The sequence below is a fragment of the Pantherophis guttatus genome, chromosome 3 (genome assembly GCF_059756535.1).
Source record: "Pantherophis guttatus breed Tessera chromosome 3, ASM5975653v1, whole genome shotgun sequence".
Classification (NCBI taxonomy): domain Eukaryota; kingdom Metazoa; phylum Chordata; class Lepidosauria; order Squamata; family Colubridae; genus Pantherophis; species Pantherophis guttatus.
In genome coordinates, this window is record NC_142065.1 from 44,284,136 (window position 1) to 44,298,040 (window position 13,905).

The 13,905-nt window shown below is 36.0% G+C and overlaps 1 protein-coding gene across 1 annotated transcript in view; it reads right to left on the bottom strand.

Moving 5' to 3' along the window:
• Positions 1–13,905, bottom strand: part of LOC117663851 (complement receptor type 1-like) — a 99,802-nt gene that overhangs the window by 70,673 nt on the left and 15,224 nt on the right. Inside the window, exons 8-11 of the mRNA XM_087890669.1 lie at positions 12,607–12,804; positions 7,491–7,673; positions 7,306–7,374; positions 5,738–5,833 (exon numbers count right to left, since the gene is read on the bottom strand). Of these exons, the coding sequence (XP_087746795.1) occupies positions 5,738–5,833; positions 7,306–7,374; positions 7,491–7,673; positions 12,607–12,804 (546 nt within the window). The remainder of the gene's footprint in view (positions 1–5,737; positions 5,834–7,305; positions 7,375–7,490; positions 7,674–12,606; positions 12,805–13,905) is intronic.

A 13,905-nucleotide genomic window follows, 5' to 3' on the forward strand; every position in this document is an offset into this window, starting at 1 on the left:
TAAATCTAGCCAAATCAGAAGGAGGAATCAGGTGTGTAGGAAAACTTTTCATTCACTGGACCAAAATTGTTTGTGTACATATTTTTCTTTTGAAGAAACTGAGTTATTACCATTTAACTAAAATATATAGGAATATTTCCAATAACTTAGTCAACCACTCCTAAGACCTGGGGAAGGGGTGAGGTGACTGCAGCTTTGTTCTGTACTGTAGCTCAGGGGCTTTTTGCAGCCCCAGAGCATAGCATGCCAAGAGATCTCTAAGCTGTGGTATGGCAAACAGTCGCAGAACCACACAGTTCTGGGGCTGCTTGCTACCCCACAAGCTAGGTTGCAGGGTAACCAAAATGGCACAATAAGTGGAATAGATAGGTGAGTGAATTCTCTGTGTTACATGAATTCTTTGCAATAAATCAGTGTTCCACTTCAGATATACTTTATGTTTGAGGTAGGATATGTTGTGAAGCATGCTTGTGTGATAAAACAATCCCACATCTTTCAGCATAGTGGTCAGATCAATAATCTGAGTATAAATCCAATTATTATTTGTTCAATAAGGCTTTGCTATACTGTATACTCTATCCAATCCTTGGAACAATGATCATGTATTGTGTGGGCTGTGACCCTTTAAAACATTTACAATTCTATGGAAAGGCATATTAGAGACATATGTCTCTAATATCTAAACCAACTGCCTAGCTGTTCAGGTCATAGTACACTTCCTGCTTTTCTGAAAGAGGACTTTAGCATTATCAACTCTTTTTTTATATTCTAATTGCTTGGGGTTGTAGTCTTCCGCTCCACAATGTTGTTGTTTACCAGAGCAAAGCTGTTCACATTATGAGAAACATTTTCCAGGTTATATTTGTGGCTGCAAATGAAAAAAAAACTTTAAGAGCCATTTTTTCTGGAGTTATACCCAAATTGAATATATAACTTTACCAGTGGTGGGTTTCAAATTTTTTTACTACCGGTTCTGTGGGCGTGGCACAGCTTGGTGGGCGTGGCTTGGTGGGCATGGCAGGGGAAGGATACTGTAAAATCTCCATTCCCTCCCCAATCCAGGGGAAGGTCACTGCAAAATCCCCATTTCCTCCCGATCAGCTGGGATTTGGGAGGCAGAGAATAGATGCGGGTGGAGCTAGTCAGAATTTTTACTACCGGTTCTCCGAACTATTCAAAATATCTGCTACCGGTTCTCCAGAACTGGTCAGAATCTGCTGAAACCCACCTCTGAATTTTAATCAAGATAATTCCTGGGACTTTTTCATCTCAGATTTCTGGACATCATATCACAGATTTAAAATCCATTCTTCTGCTTTTGTCTTTTTGGTTTCTGGAAGAAATGGCATCTGAAATTTCTTCACTTACATTTATGATCAAATATGATTTTAATACATGCATATATTCAGGATTTTGGAAGAAAGACTGTATTCTTCACTCACAGCAGTTGAAATTACCTAACTATGTTGTTTCTCTAACTATCTGAACGATATTAATATCTCAAGTTCTTCAATTTTTTTTAAAATCACATAAAGTAAAGAATAGGTTGAATTTACAACTCGAAAAGAAGCTGGGTCACAGCTAAATATGCACACAGAATTTCTGGATACCTTATTTCAACAATCTTAGAGAAGTATTATAGACAGGATCCCTAGATCAAAAGATATTCAGGATTGGGAATTTCTAAAACTTAAATATTAAAGTACAATAAAAATGCATCTGAGGGAATAAAAACATTATTACCTTTCCAGTCAATTGGACAACCCTTTTTAGTGCTATAGAAACATACTTTACAAAGAAACCACAAATTTAAGAGCTATGTTCAAACCAGTCATTATCTATTGGCTTTCCTCCTTCATTTACTTGGGGAATAGATTTAATATTTTAAATAATTTTATTCCATTACAGGCTTTTGTATATTCTCAGATCTGATTTCGGGTATTTTTCAATTGCATTGGGGCAACAGAATGTGGGTTTTTTTGGTCCTGCATGTCTGTTTTTAATAAGGATAGAACTATAGAGAATGTTTTTGATTAAAATTAAAACTCTTTGCCATTTCAATATTTTTCATTGCTTCTTGTGAATCACCACATATGTACATACATTACTACCGGTATTTCCTTTTGTGAATGCAGCATTGTATAGAGTGCAAAAGAGAGTCCTTGACTTTTTCAATACAATGCAATGTGAGATATTTTTATTTTTGAGATTTTAGGGAGTTACTGCAAATCAAATTGGAATTGTTGAATGAATCATTTTTTTCAAATTCCTTGGCAGATGTAATAGATTAATTTCTGCACGTAATTCATTGTCCTGAATCATAGTTTTTATGAGCTCAAGGGTTGGGCAAAGAGATTTTGAGATTCTATCAGCTTTAAAATGTAAGTTTATACTAAATTTAAATTAGCGTAGGTTTATTAAACAGCTCCTGGAACCTGTTGAAAGAAATTTTGTTAATCATAGTTGTGTTTCAGTAGTCAAAATAATACTGGGATGAAGGAATTATGATCAATCTTTCTTTCTCTCAGTCTTCTGAGTAAGGAGATGAATGAAATCTCTGTATGTAGTAGAAGCAGCTAACTGGAAGCAGTTAGCTGACCAAAGTTGTTTTTAGACTAAGATAGATGGCATATAACTTTAATAAATAAATGAACGGTCAGCTGACTAACCTTGCAGAAGCATATGTGCAAGATTTCCAGTTCTGACAGTATGTTTGGAGATCTACTTGAGGCATGTGAAGATTCTCAGCAGAAGCTGCTCCAGATGCTTTTTTCCAGCAGCTGATTGCATCTCTCTCTGCATATGCCCCTATTCCCCCAATAATTTACTCACTGAACACTTGATTCAAATGGATATACTTTAACATTAGAGAAAGAGTAAAAAACCTGACAGCATATTGGCAGAATAATTCATGTTTTGACTTGACATGAATGAAGGTTTCATCTCTACTTCATTAGAATAAAGGAATCATTTTAGTTAAATTATTTATTTAATAATGACATGTATTTAATTACAACCTGTGACTCTACTGAGAATATTTGTAGCTCAGGGTCATGGTGGTAATGATGGCAGTCATCCAAGATTGCACTCACCCATTTAGTATGAGTAATAAATATGGTGCTTTTTCTCAAATCTGGTGTCTTTCAAATGTATGGACATCAACTTAAAGGTTGTTTTTGAATATGGAATGTATCGGAACAACAGGCAGGAATGCCTACAACTGATAGACTCTAGATAGAAATGGACTTGTGGTGTAATTTGCCTTCCTAAATTATTGTTATTGTATTTAACATGACTACTGGCAGACACATAATTAGAGCAAGTATTTTTTTAAACAACAAGAAGAAGAAGCAGAGGAAATTAGAAATATTATCCATTGCCCAGAAATAATGTCCCTTGCTCAGAATACTATGCAACCTACTCTATTCTTTTAGGCATCTTCCAGTGTTGCTAAAAATAAATAAACTATCGTCTACCTTAATCTGACTTCTTTTGGAAAGGGTGTTACATTGTTATTAGTATTAGGAGAAGAGAATCACAATGAGTAAAATAATGTATAAAACAGAGTCACGTGTGATTAAAGATAGAGAAGACTCAGAATATTTTAAAATATGAAATGATTTTTATTATTGGTTGGAGAAGAGATATAAATGATTAATTATATAAATATGTAAAAATATGTGGATGTGTTGAATATTATGTAAGTGATGAATTGATATTGTGGACTGGATAAGGATCAAGATAGAAGTAATGACAACTATACAGAAAAAGAAAGAACTTTGGAAGGTAACACTGAGATGTCACAGGGAAGAGAAAACTGATGTATTAAATGTTTGTTTGTTTAAAAAATAAAAAACTTTAAAAAAAAGCAGAGTCATATGTAGGGATCTTGGTGTCCTCTGACTTTGGTCTTGGTAGTTTCTTGATTAGGTTACTATTTACTCATAGCTTGTTTATCTGTGTTGGTGTTCTTATACAGCTTCTCTTAGAGTAAATTGAAACTATGCAGTCAGGAAAAAATTGATAAGATCAATGATTCTGGATATTTCAATCTTGGTGTATTTGGTTATGTCAGGCGTACTGCGTGTACACCCGACACAATACACAACACACCTGACCTAACCAAATACACCAAGAATCATGGATCTTATCAACCTTTGATAAAATTGTTAAACTTTCAGTTTAATAGACAAATGTATCAACAAATCAAAGGAACACCTACTGAATCATTGATTTCGAGATGCATAACTGAGACTGTAATAAACGTCTGGAATCTATAGCACTCCCATAGTACAATCCAAAGTTTGGATCCAGTATGTAGATAGCAGTGACAGGGCAAACCACTGCCTTTTGTTTCCAATTAGGATTTTGCCTTGTAACTAAGCAGTTCATGCAGGAATTCTTTTTCTTTTCCTTCTCGCCCACAAGTTATCTAAAGGAGCATATCGTTATTATTATTCCTAGCATCCTTTGCTAACCTTCCCTTTTTTGAGCTTTCACTTTTCTGACACTGGCTGTATTTGTTTTCTGGACAGTTGCTATTTCCTGAAACTCATTATGATATTTTTAAGAAGGAACCTTTGGTCATTACAAAAGCTTTCAACTCGGTATCATCACAGTTTTCTCAAAGGCTATCATAAGCCACTAAAGCTGGATGACTTTGGACCTGTCACTCTCTTTTGGCACAATTCACCTCATAGGGTTTCAGTTGTGAAGAAAATAGGAGGAAAGTCTGTTGGATATGGTTGCTGTTTTGAGTTATTTCTAAAATAGTAATAAAGATGAGATACAAATAAATTAAATTAATAAATTAAATATTCTGAATGTTACTGTTTGGAAGTACAGACAGACTAAAAGAATTTGGGACACTTTCAAAATCTTACACAGCATCAGGTCATGTGGGCCCAATTTTCCACCTTTTAACTTTGCACAACAAACAGGCTGATGCTATATTGACCATCAGGGAAACACTTTGTTAGCTTCTTTCCCATTTCCTGAGAACTGCACACCTCAACAATCATAATTTCCTTCTTCCTTCCTTATTTCAACTCTGCCATGACAATTAGATAGTTGGACATTTTGATACATTTCAAGCTACCTATCTCCCTATCCATGGCTTTTCGCAGCCTTGGGTTTTTAACAGATATAATAAATTATTCTTAAGACAGAGATGACAATTTTGTAAAGATGTAATAACTACCTGATCTCAAAGTTACCAAATGCTGAATAAAGATTATATATTCATGGAAGGGCAAAAAGAAAAAGGATGTTTAGACTATAGTGGGCATTAAAGGTAATTTGTGCATTCTCACTAGCAGTGGGCAATCAGTTATTCTGCATGGTTTCCTTGTAGCTTTCATTAAAGATCTTGGGCATTGCTTCTGAGTCTCCTGTCAAGACCAGCCAGGTGACAAGCAAGGTCAAGCAGCAATAAAGATTACTGATTTACTGTCAAGTCCTGGTCAAAGGAGTTTGATAGCTGTCACTAGTTTTCTTTAGTAACATTGATAACACGATGGATCATTTGTGAATCTGGCATCAATATTAGAGTCAGTGATCTGGTATATGCACTAAATTTATTATGTTTTCCATATTAGCAATTTTTTTAAAAAATGTGATCATTTCTCTAACTTCATTACCACTCCTGGATTTCATATCTCACCTTATATTTTGAGAATGAGAAAGCATATATTTTGTGGGAATATCAAAGAAATAAGGTTTCATGGCAATGATCATTAACAAATTGTTTTTCTCTGTCCGGTTAGTTGCAGGATATGCAGAATTCGATCCAGTTTTTTTTCAATTATATCCAACCGATCTTCAAGGGACTTGTCTATTTTAAAAAAAGGAAATAATATTTGATCACTTGAAAGAACAACAGAGGGCACATCTCTAAATAAACACTGGACATTTTGAATTGGGGGAGCCATATAGATTGAAATCAGAAACAAACAAACAAATGAAATGTCTTTTATTCCACATAAGATCATGAATGTCATATGCCCAAATTAGCGAGAGCCTGAATCTTGGATGTACATAAAATTTATTTTTCTTTCATTGCCAAATGAAAGATTTATATTAGCCTTTCTCCAATTTCCACTCTTCTTGTACTTGAGAAACATTCTTAAAATTTGGGCTTAAGAAGCAGGATCTTATATACAAAGTATACCCTTACTGCTTCGATATGTAGAGAAGAGGCTAAGTAGTAACCAGGTGCTACTAATCATGCGCCCTTGATCAATTGATCATCAGCAAGTGTGACTACCTCTATAAAAGCTGAAGCTTTAGGAGTTTGCTAGTCTCCAGCATTGAGGTATTTTTAATAGAATGCCAAAGAGTAAAAACATCAGCAATGATCTTAGAGAAGTAATTGTTGCTGCCCATCAATCTAGGAAGGGTTATAAGGCCATTTCCAAACACTTTAAAGTTCATCATTCTACAGTGAGGAAGATTAATCACAAGTTTGCTGTGTCTCTAGGATTGAGATGTGTGTTAACACAATGCCAAAGAGTAAAGGCATTAGCAATGATCTTAGAAAAGCAATTGTTGCTGATCCCAAGCACATCAGCAAATTTATAACAGAATGGTCGAAAAAGAAAAGAATCAAGTTTTGCAATGAGCCAGTCAGTCCAAACCTCAACCTATTTGAAATGCTAGGGCAGGGCCTCAAAAGAATTGTGCATAAACAAAAGTCCACAAAACTCAATGAACTGAAGCAATATTGTAAAGAAGAGTGGGCCAAAATTCCTTCACAATGATGTGAGAGACTGATAAAGTCACATAGAAAACAATTACTGCATGTTATTACTGCTAAAAGTGGATCTCCAAGTTATTGAATCATATGCCATCACACATGGCTTCTCCGTTTTGGCTTTGTTCCTGTAAAATAATTGATGACATGTCTATGGAGATTCTCAATCATCCAGATCATGGTTGTTCCAAAGGTGCTTTTCCAAAGGACTTTCTTGTTTTTCTTCATTTTCTTTTTTGGTTTTGGAACTGAAGAAGCTTCTTGGATGAGAAGCAGAATGTTTTCAAGAAAAAAACCAAGATAGTCCAGTTGCCTTTTGAAAAGGACCTTTGGAACAAATGATGACATGGTGTAATATATCATGTGTTGTTGTTCATCTGAGGTTGATTTTAAGATCTGCTAAGGATCAGATGATTTTTACTATGTCCTGATATGTAAAGCCATAGAACTCAAAGCAGGTGTACTTTCTTTGTAACATGACTGTAAATTTTCTAGCCAATCTAGTGCCATTCTACACTAATGCAAATTAGCAGTCCAATCATGTGATGACTCACCTTCACTCTTATCTTCTTCTGGAGTGTTAGGGGGAAGAGCAGATGTCGGGTCTGTGACTGGGATCATGACTACACCAGCCAAAAAGAGAGGGAAAAATGTTTATATAGCTTGTCCAGACGCAGGATGTGCAACTTTCAAATGTTCAACTCTGATGTTCAACAAAGATTTAAGAAAAATTACTTACTCTTATCACACCATGGACCAGACGGTTTCCACTGACTATCAGCATCACATTCAATTAAAGAAGACTCTACGAAAGTGTAGCCAGGATCGCATTCAATAAGTAATTTATTCTGATACGTATATGTAGCTTGAAACACACTTGCCACTTTTCCATTTGGGATGATTGGTCTACGGCACTTGACATCTGGAAAAGAAATCAGCATTTAGTTTGCATCAAATACCCAACTGCCTTAATGAGGGGCAAATGAAAAACTATGCATGATGTTACTATTACACAAATGCTGTGAGTTATATATTTTTGTCGCAGAGTGGGAAATAAGTACATAATGGTGTCCTGTATGTATGTTGTGACATCACCATGTGATGTAATTATGGCTTGCTGCCACAATTAGGAATCTTAAGCTTGGAAACCATTATTTGCTTAGCTTTGGCCAAAAAGAGTAGCTACCTACTATGGCTGCATCTTGCATCTTGCAGGATTTGCATGGAACAAGATTAAATTGTCACCAAGCTAATTACCTGCAGCTTCAAATAACTGAGCCAAATATATAGCTTTTATTATAAAAGTGTGGTACCAATACCTGTTCATCTACTTGCATTTCCATGCTCTCAGACTGCTCGGTTGGCAGAAGCTGAGATTAGTGACAAGAAGTCACTATACCTCGCAGTACTCGGGTTTCGAACTGCAGACCTTTAACGGACTAAGACTGCACATAAGCATATGAGAAGGTAGCAGCTTTCCATGTTTCGCCATATACCTTGTGCTGTGGTGTGATTTCATGCTGGCTACATGACTGTGGAAATGTCTCCAAAGAATTCTGGCTCTTTGGCTTAAGAAACAGAGATGAGAACTGCTCCTTAAAGTTGGTCACAACTAGTGGAGTAAAATCCACAGGGACACCTTTATTATAAAAATGTAATACTGACAACCAGTGTGGTATAGTGTTTTAGGTTAGGATCAAGAGTTCACCCTAAGTTACAGAAGCTCACTCTATGACTATGAGCCAGAAACTCACTTTCACAACAATCTGTTTGTTACTGTTAAAGGAAAAATAGGAGAGTGTATTATATGTGAGGTCCAGGAATAGAATATATTTCTAGTGAATAAATAAAAGTACAGCAATTATGAAAGATGTTGGCCTTCATCAGTTGAGAACTTATAAAATAAATATTTGGGATATCAAAGAAGCACTATAAAATCTGTAAGAGAATGTACTGTACCTAATTTACAAAATCATGATTATGAAAAACTGAAATAAATACCCTATTTTTTCTGCCTCACTCTTGAAAAATATTCTGAAAGCTATGTGTGAAAAAATATTAATCAATTATGCTACATTCTTTAATAACACTATTTCTAGATTTCTACCCAACACTAAATATAACTCAGTTCACAAACGTAGACCTGTAGATATAGTCATTAAAAATTTTTTTACAAGACACACAAGCAACCAAAAATCATTGAGGTCAGTTGTCAACAAGTGATTTTAAAGTAATTAATATGAAACCTGATTATTTTTAAATGACTTGTGTTTGAAGTAAGATTTGTTTTCTATGATTAAGGCACATGGTACTCTTGGCATGGGGAATCATCTCGTTAGATTATAAGAAATTGCCCAACATTTTACCTTGTTGTATTAGAGGGAAACAAAATTAAATTATTTTTATTATCCCCCTAATAAATAATATAATAAGTCTAATCGAGCTCAAGGGAGTAGTTACCAAATCAGATACAAGTAATAGAATAAATTATTCGAAGTATGTTTGCATTTCTTTCAATACTCCCCTGTGAGAATTAGTTTCAGATGGATAATTTCCAGGGGTGAAATGCTACCAGTTTGGGCAGGTTCACCCAATCTGGTAGTAAAAATGCTACTGGTTCACCTGAACCAGTAGTAAAAAAGGCTTTAAAAAAGTAAAAAAATAGTTCCGACAATCAGCTGTGTGACAATCAGCTGTGCCGCGCGATCGTCGGAACTATTTTTTTCTTTTTTAAGCATTTTTTTACTACTGGTTCGGGTAAATAGGTAGTAAAAAATGTTAACAAAAAGTAAAAAAAAGGTTCCGCCATCAGCTGTGCTGTGCAATCATCAGATTTTACTTCTGGCTCACTTGCTGCTTCCGGCCGCTTGACACTTCCGGCTGCCCACCCACCCCCGCCCTATATAAGTTTCCTTCACCACACGGCCCAGCTCTCAGAAAGCTGCATGTGACATTTTGTTTATAAAGGGTGATAGTTCCTGCTTGTTGCAGGGACCATTTTGTGTGAAGTCCAGCTGCTTTTGCATTGTGTATGAGTCAGTTGTGTAGCTTTTGTGTTATTTTTGTGTAAAGTGTGATAGTTGGTTTTTGAGTTCTCTGTGACTGTGAGGTTCCTGCTTGTTGAACCTAGTCACATCCTGAAAAGACTGTATATTGTTGGGTGAAAATAGAGATCCCTTCCGTTAACACTTGTCCTTTTTCTTTTTCAGTAGTAGCCTTTAACAGGAAGGATGAAAAAGCAGTTTGGGCAGTTTCTTCACCAAGAAACCAAAACTGGCAGAACAACCATCAGAATTGACCTTGGAAGATCCAAAACCATCCTGAGCACCACAAGCACCACAACTTCCACCACTTGAACATGGAGAAAGCAGCAAGTCAAGTATTGAGTCACCGAAGTCTGAAATTGAAATAAATCTTCCTGACTGCTGGACTTTGCAATACCTGAGAAACTTCCAAGAGAAGTATGAAGGACTGGAAGTTTCAAACAAGAAACTAGGTTGCAAGTACTGTGCGAAACATGAATTCGCAATAGAGAGCAGTGTTCATGTGTCCAAAGAATGGAAGCATTTGAAGATTGAGGCATCTGGGAAAAATAAAGACATGTGGCAGGCATCTCTAAGGAAGAAAATGAGAGAACATTTTACATCAAAAGCTCACACCATTTGTAGAGACAACGTAAAACAAGGGGAGCAGGATGCCATAACAAAAGCAATTGACAAGATGTCTGAAAAACATTTAGGCACCACTTGTAAAATGTTCAAAACTGTTTACAGGCTGGCAAAAGAATGTAGACCAATTTCAAGCATAGAAGAATTGATAAAATTGAAAATTGAAAATGGAGTAGATCTGGGAATAGGATTGCATTCAAGGCCAACAGTTGTGAAAATAATTTGAGTGTATTGCAAACAAAATTAAAACCGAAATGTTTGCCAGCATTATCGAACAGAATCTGAAAATATGCTTGATCATTGGTGAAGTCTCAATGGTATCCTGCAAACCAGTTGTGATAATTTTTGTAAAAGTTGAGGATTCAGAGAACCCGCCAACAATTTTTGTCACGCTTGTTGAATTGAAGAAACAAGATGCAAAGACAATATGTTCTTCAGTTCTGGAACATTTACATAAGGTTGGGTTTACCCAGAACTAATAGTGTTTTGCTCTGATGGTGCCAGCATTATGCTTGGGAGAAAATCTGGAGTGAGCACTAGAATGGCAAAAGAGTTTCCAAACATCATCATATGGCACTGTTTGAACCATCGCCTCCAACTTAAAGGAAGTAAAGCAAGTAAATCATTTTAAAATATTTATTGATAAGATATGCTCTATTTTTCACCAATTGAATAAGAACCTAATTGAACTTGACAAACTATCCGAAGAACTTGAAATTGACATCATAAAGATTGGACCAAGATGGGCTACCTGTAGTTTAAGGGCAACCATAGCTGTGTGCCGTGCTTATCCAATGCCAGATCAGTATTTTCATGTGAATGCAAAATACTCAGGTATGGCTGCCCGTCTGGAAAATATATATATTTAAAATGATTTGGCACTGATGATCGATATTCTGGATGAAATTTCACTTCTTTCAACTGCACTGCAAGCAACTAATATGGACATTATAAAGACTGAAAAACTGGTGAGAAGATCAATGAAAGCATTTGAACTGCTTACAAAGGGAAAGGGTCCATACGAAAGAAAAGTTGACAGACTAATTACTTCAGAAACCTTCAAAAATATAAAATTTGTACAAAATCATCAATTTGTTGAACTTCATTGGGAAAGACTTTTAGAAAGCATCATAACAAATTTGCAGAAAAGATTAATGGACTGTGAACATTTAAAAACAGGTAGCCAATTGCAAGACACCATGAATAAACTACAATTTCTATTTTTTTTTTGGTGCCAGAGTACTGGGATATTGCAGAAGTAGTAGTTCCATGGATAGCAGCTGAGGAACAACTGTGCACATTTGATGACATTTTCAATTACAACATTAACATCTACAACTACAGAGATTTTGTGGAGAATGTGTTAAAAGATTATAAGAACTATGCAATTCCTGACAGTATTAAAAAAGATAAAGATATTGTCAGAACAATTGCTTTAAGTTCTGCAGAAGCAGAAAGGGTTTTTTCAAAAATGAACATCATATGTTCAGAGAGCAAAAGTCACCTAACCATTTCTAATTTAACCAACCTCATGACTATCAGTGTTATTGGCCTACCTCTTCCAAAACGGGACCCTATTCCTGCAGTGAAAAAGTGGTTAAGAGTACACCATCACACAGCCAATGATCTGAGAATCAAAATAAAGAAAAGTGGAAGTGAAGAGAGTGCCAATGAAAAAACGATGTGGAAACATCTTAAAGTTAAAGGCTACTAACATGTTTATGTAAGTATTTGTGTACCTCTTTTATTGTTTTATGTACTTCATTTATTCTTATTTAAGTATTAAATGCACGAAATAATTGGTATATCTTCTTTTTGTAGGTCATAAGGGCAAAGAAGTGACGTTAACTTGGCCACGCCCACCCACCCAGTCACATGACCACCAAGCCAATCCCACCCAGTCACATGACCACTAAGCCATGCCCACCTGCTTACATGACCACAAAGCCACGCTCACCCGACCACATGATCACCGAGCCACACCCACTTGGTCACGGCCACAGAACTGGGGGAAAATTTTTTTGAATTTCACCACTGAATAATTCCCACTTTGTAATCCACAGCATCCCAATACTTAGAAGACAAGATTACCAGATTCCAGCAAAAAAATACTTAACAAATGGGAAAAAAAGAGAAGAAACAATTTTACAGTCTGAAAGTAAGGAAAACAACATAAAATTCCATTACTTTTGCATTCAGGTGAAGGCAAATTCCACTTTCCATCTACACCATTTTCTGCAACTATACATGTAATAGCAGATTGTCCAATAAGGGAGTAATCAGCATCACACCGATAGATTACTGTCCAGCCAACATCATATGTGTCTGAAGGACTAGGATCATATCTTCCATTGGCAATTATAGGAGGACGAGCACAAGGAATACCTGGAGAAAAAAAATCAACAATGATTTAACTAGGCTAGAATTGCAAAGCATCTGGACGAAAATTTCCTCGTGGTATAGATGTTTAGCTGCTTGAATTAATTACTTCAATCATCAGGTAAATGCACATCTTTGGAATACTTTCTACAATCAACCAGAACACCAGTCACTTTTCTACTGCCTGGGACAATATTCCTAACAAATAAATATCTGCTGTCCAGCTCCTGCATGAGATTTCTTGATAAAGTTCTTTTTCTCAAAGTGGTCTTCCTCATTAGGATCTCTTCCATATGGAAGTCTAAACTAGAAAAATTACATTCTTACTCTGGAAGTAATTACCCCATCTCTTGACAGAATACAACAAAAGTTCTTACTTCATTTGAGAAAAATGATCTCAACAATTACATTCTTCAACAAAGGAGCCATTTTGAAGCAAGTGCTGAAAATGATGGCTGCTTTCAGGAGATAGCTATGCAACCCAGAGACACTTGCCCTCCTTCCACAATATCAGGTCCAGAGATCTTCAAAACGTCAGTGCATATTGCACACATAATTCTGTTCTGTTCTGTTCTGTTCTGTTCTGTTCTGTTCTGTTCTATTCTATTCTATTCTATTCTATTCTATTCTATTCTATTCTATTCTATTCTAATTCTATTCTAATTCTATTCTATTCTATTCCTTACCACAGTGTTATATTGTTTGTCAATTTTAACCTCTCTTGGCACTTCTCACAGATACTCATAAATGACTTAAAAATCTCTTGGTTGAACTATTGGAGCACACACTGTCTTTGAAAATCACTGAGAATGTATAATTTAGTCAAAAGATGCAAAAATGCAGATAGTTATGGGTGTGTCTCCTTTTGTCTATATAACAGCACTTCCTTGAGAACTGCACTGGTGATGTTTATTCAAACTGCTGGTTGTCATCATTAAACAGCTGATGACCGAGGTATCTTCAGGAATGTCTACTCCAATAACTGCCTGACCAATGACATCTGAAGCCACCCTTGGGTGGAACAGCATTCTCCCCCACCTGAGAGATGAGAATAGCTCCAACCATGAACCTCTTCCTGAAGGTCTTGGGAATTGGAATATTGCAGTG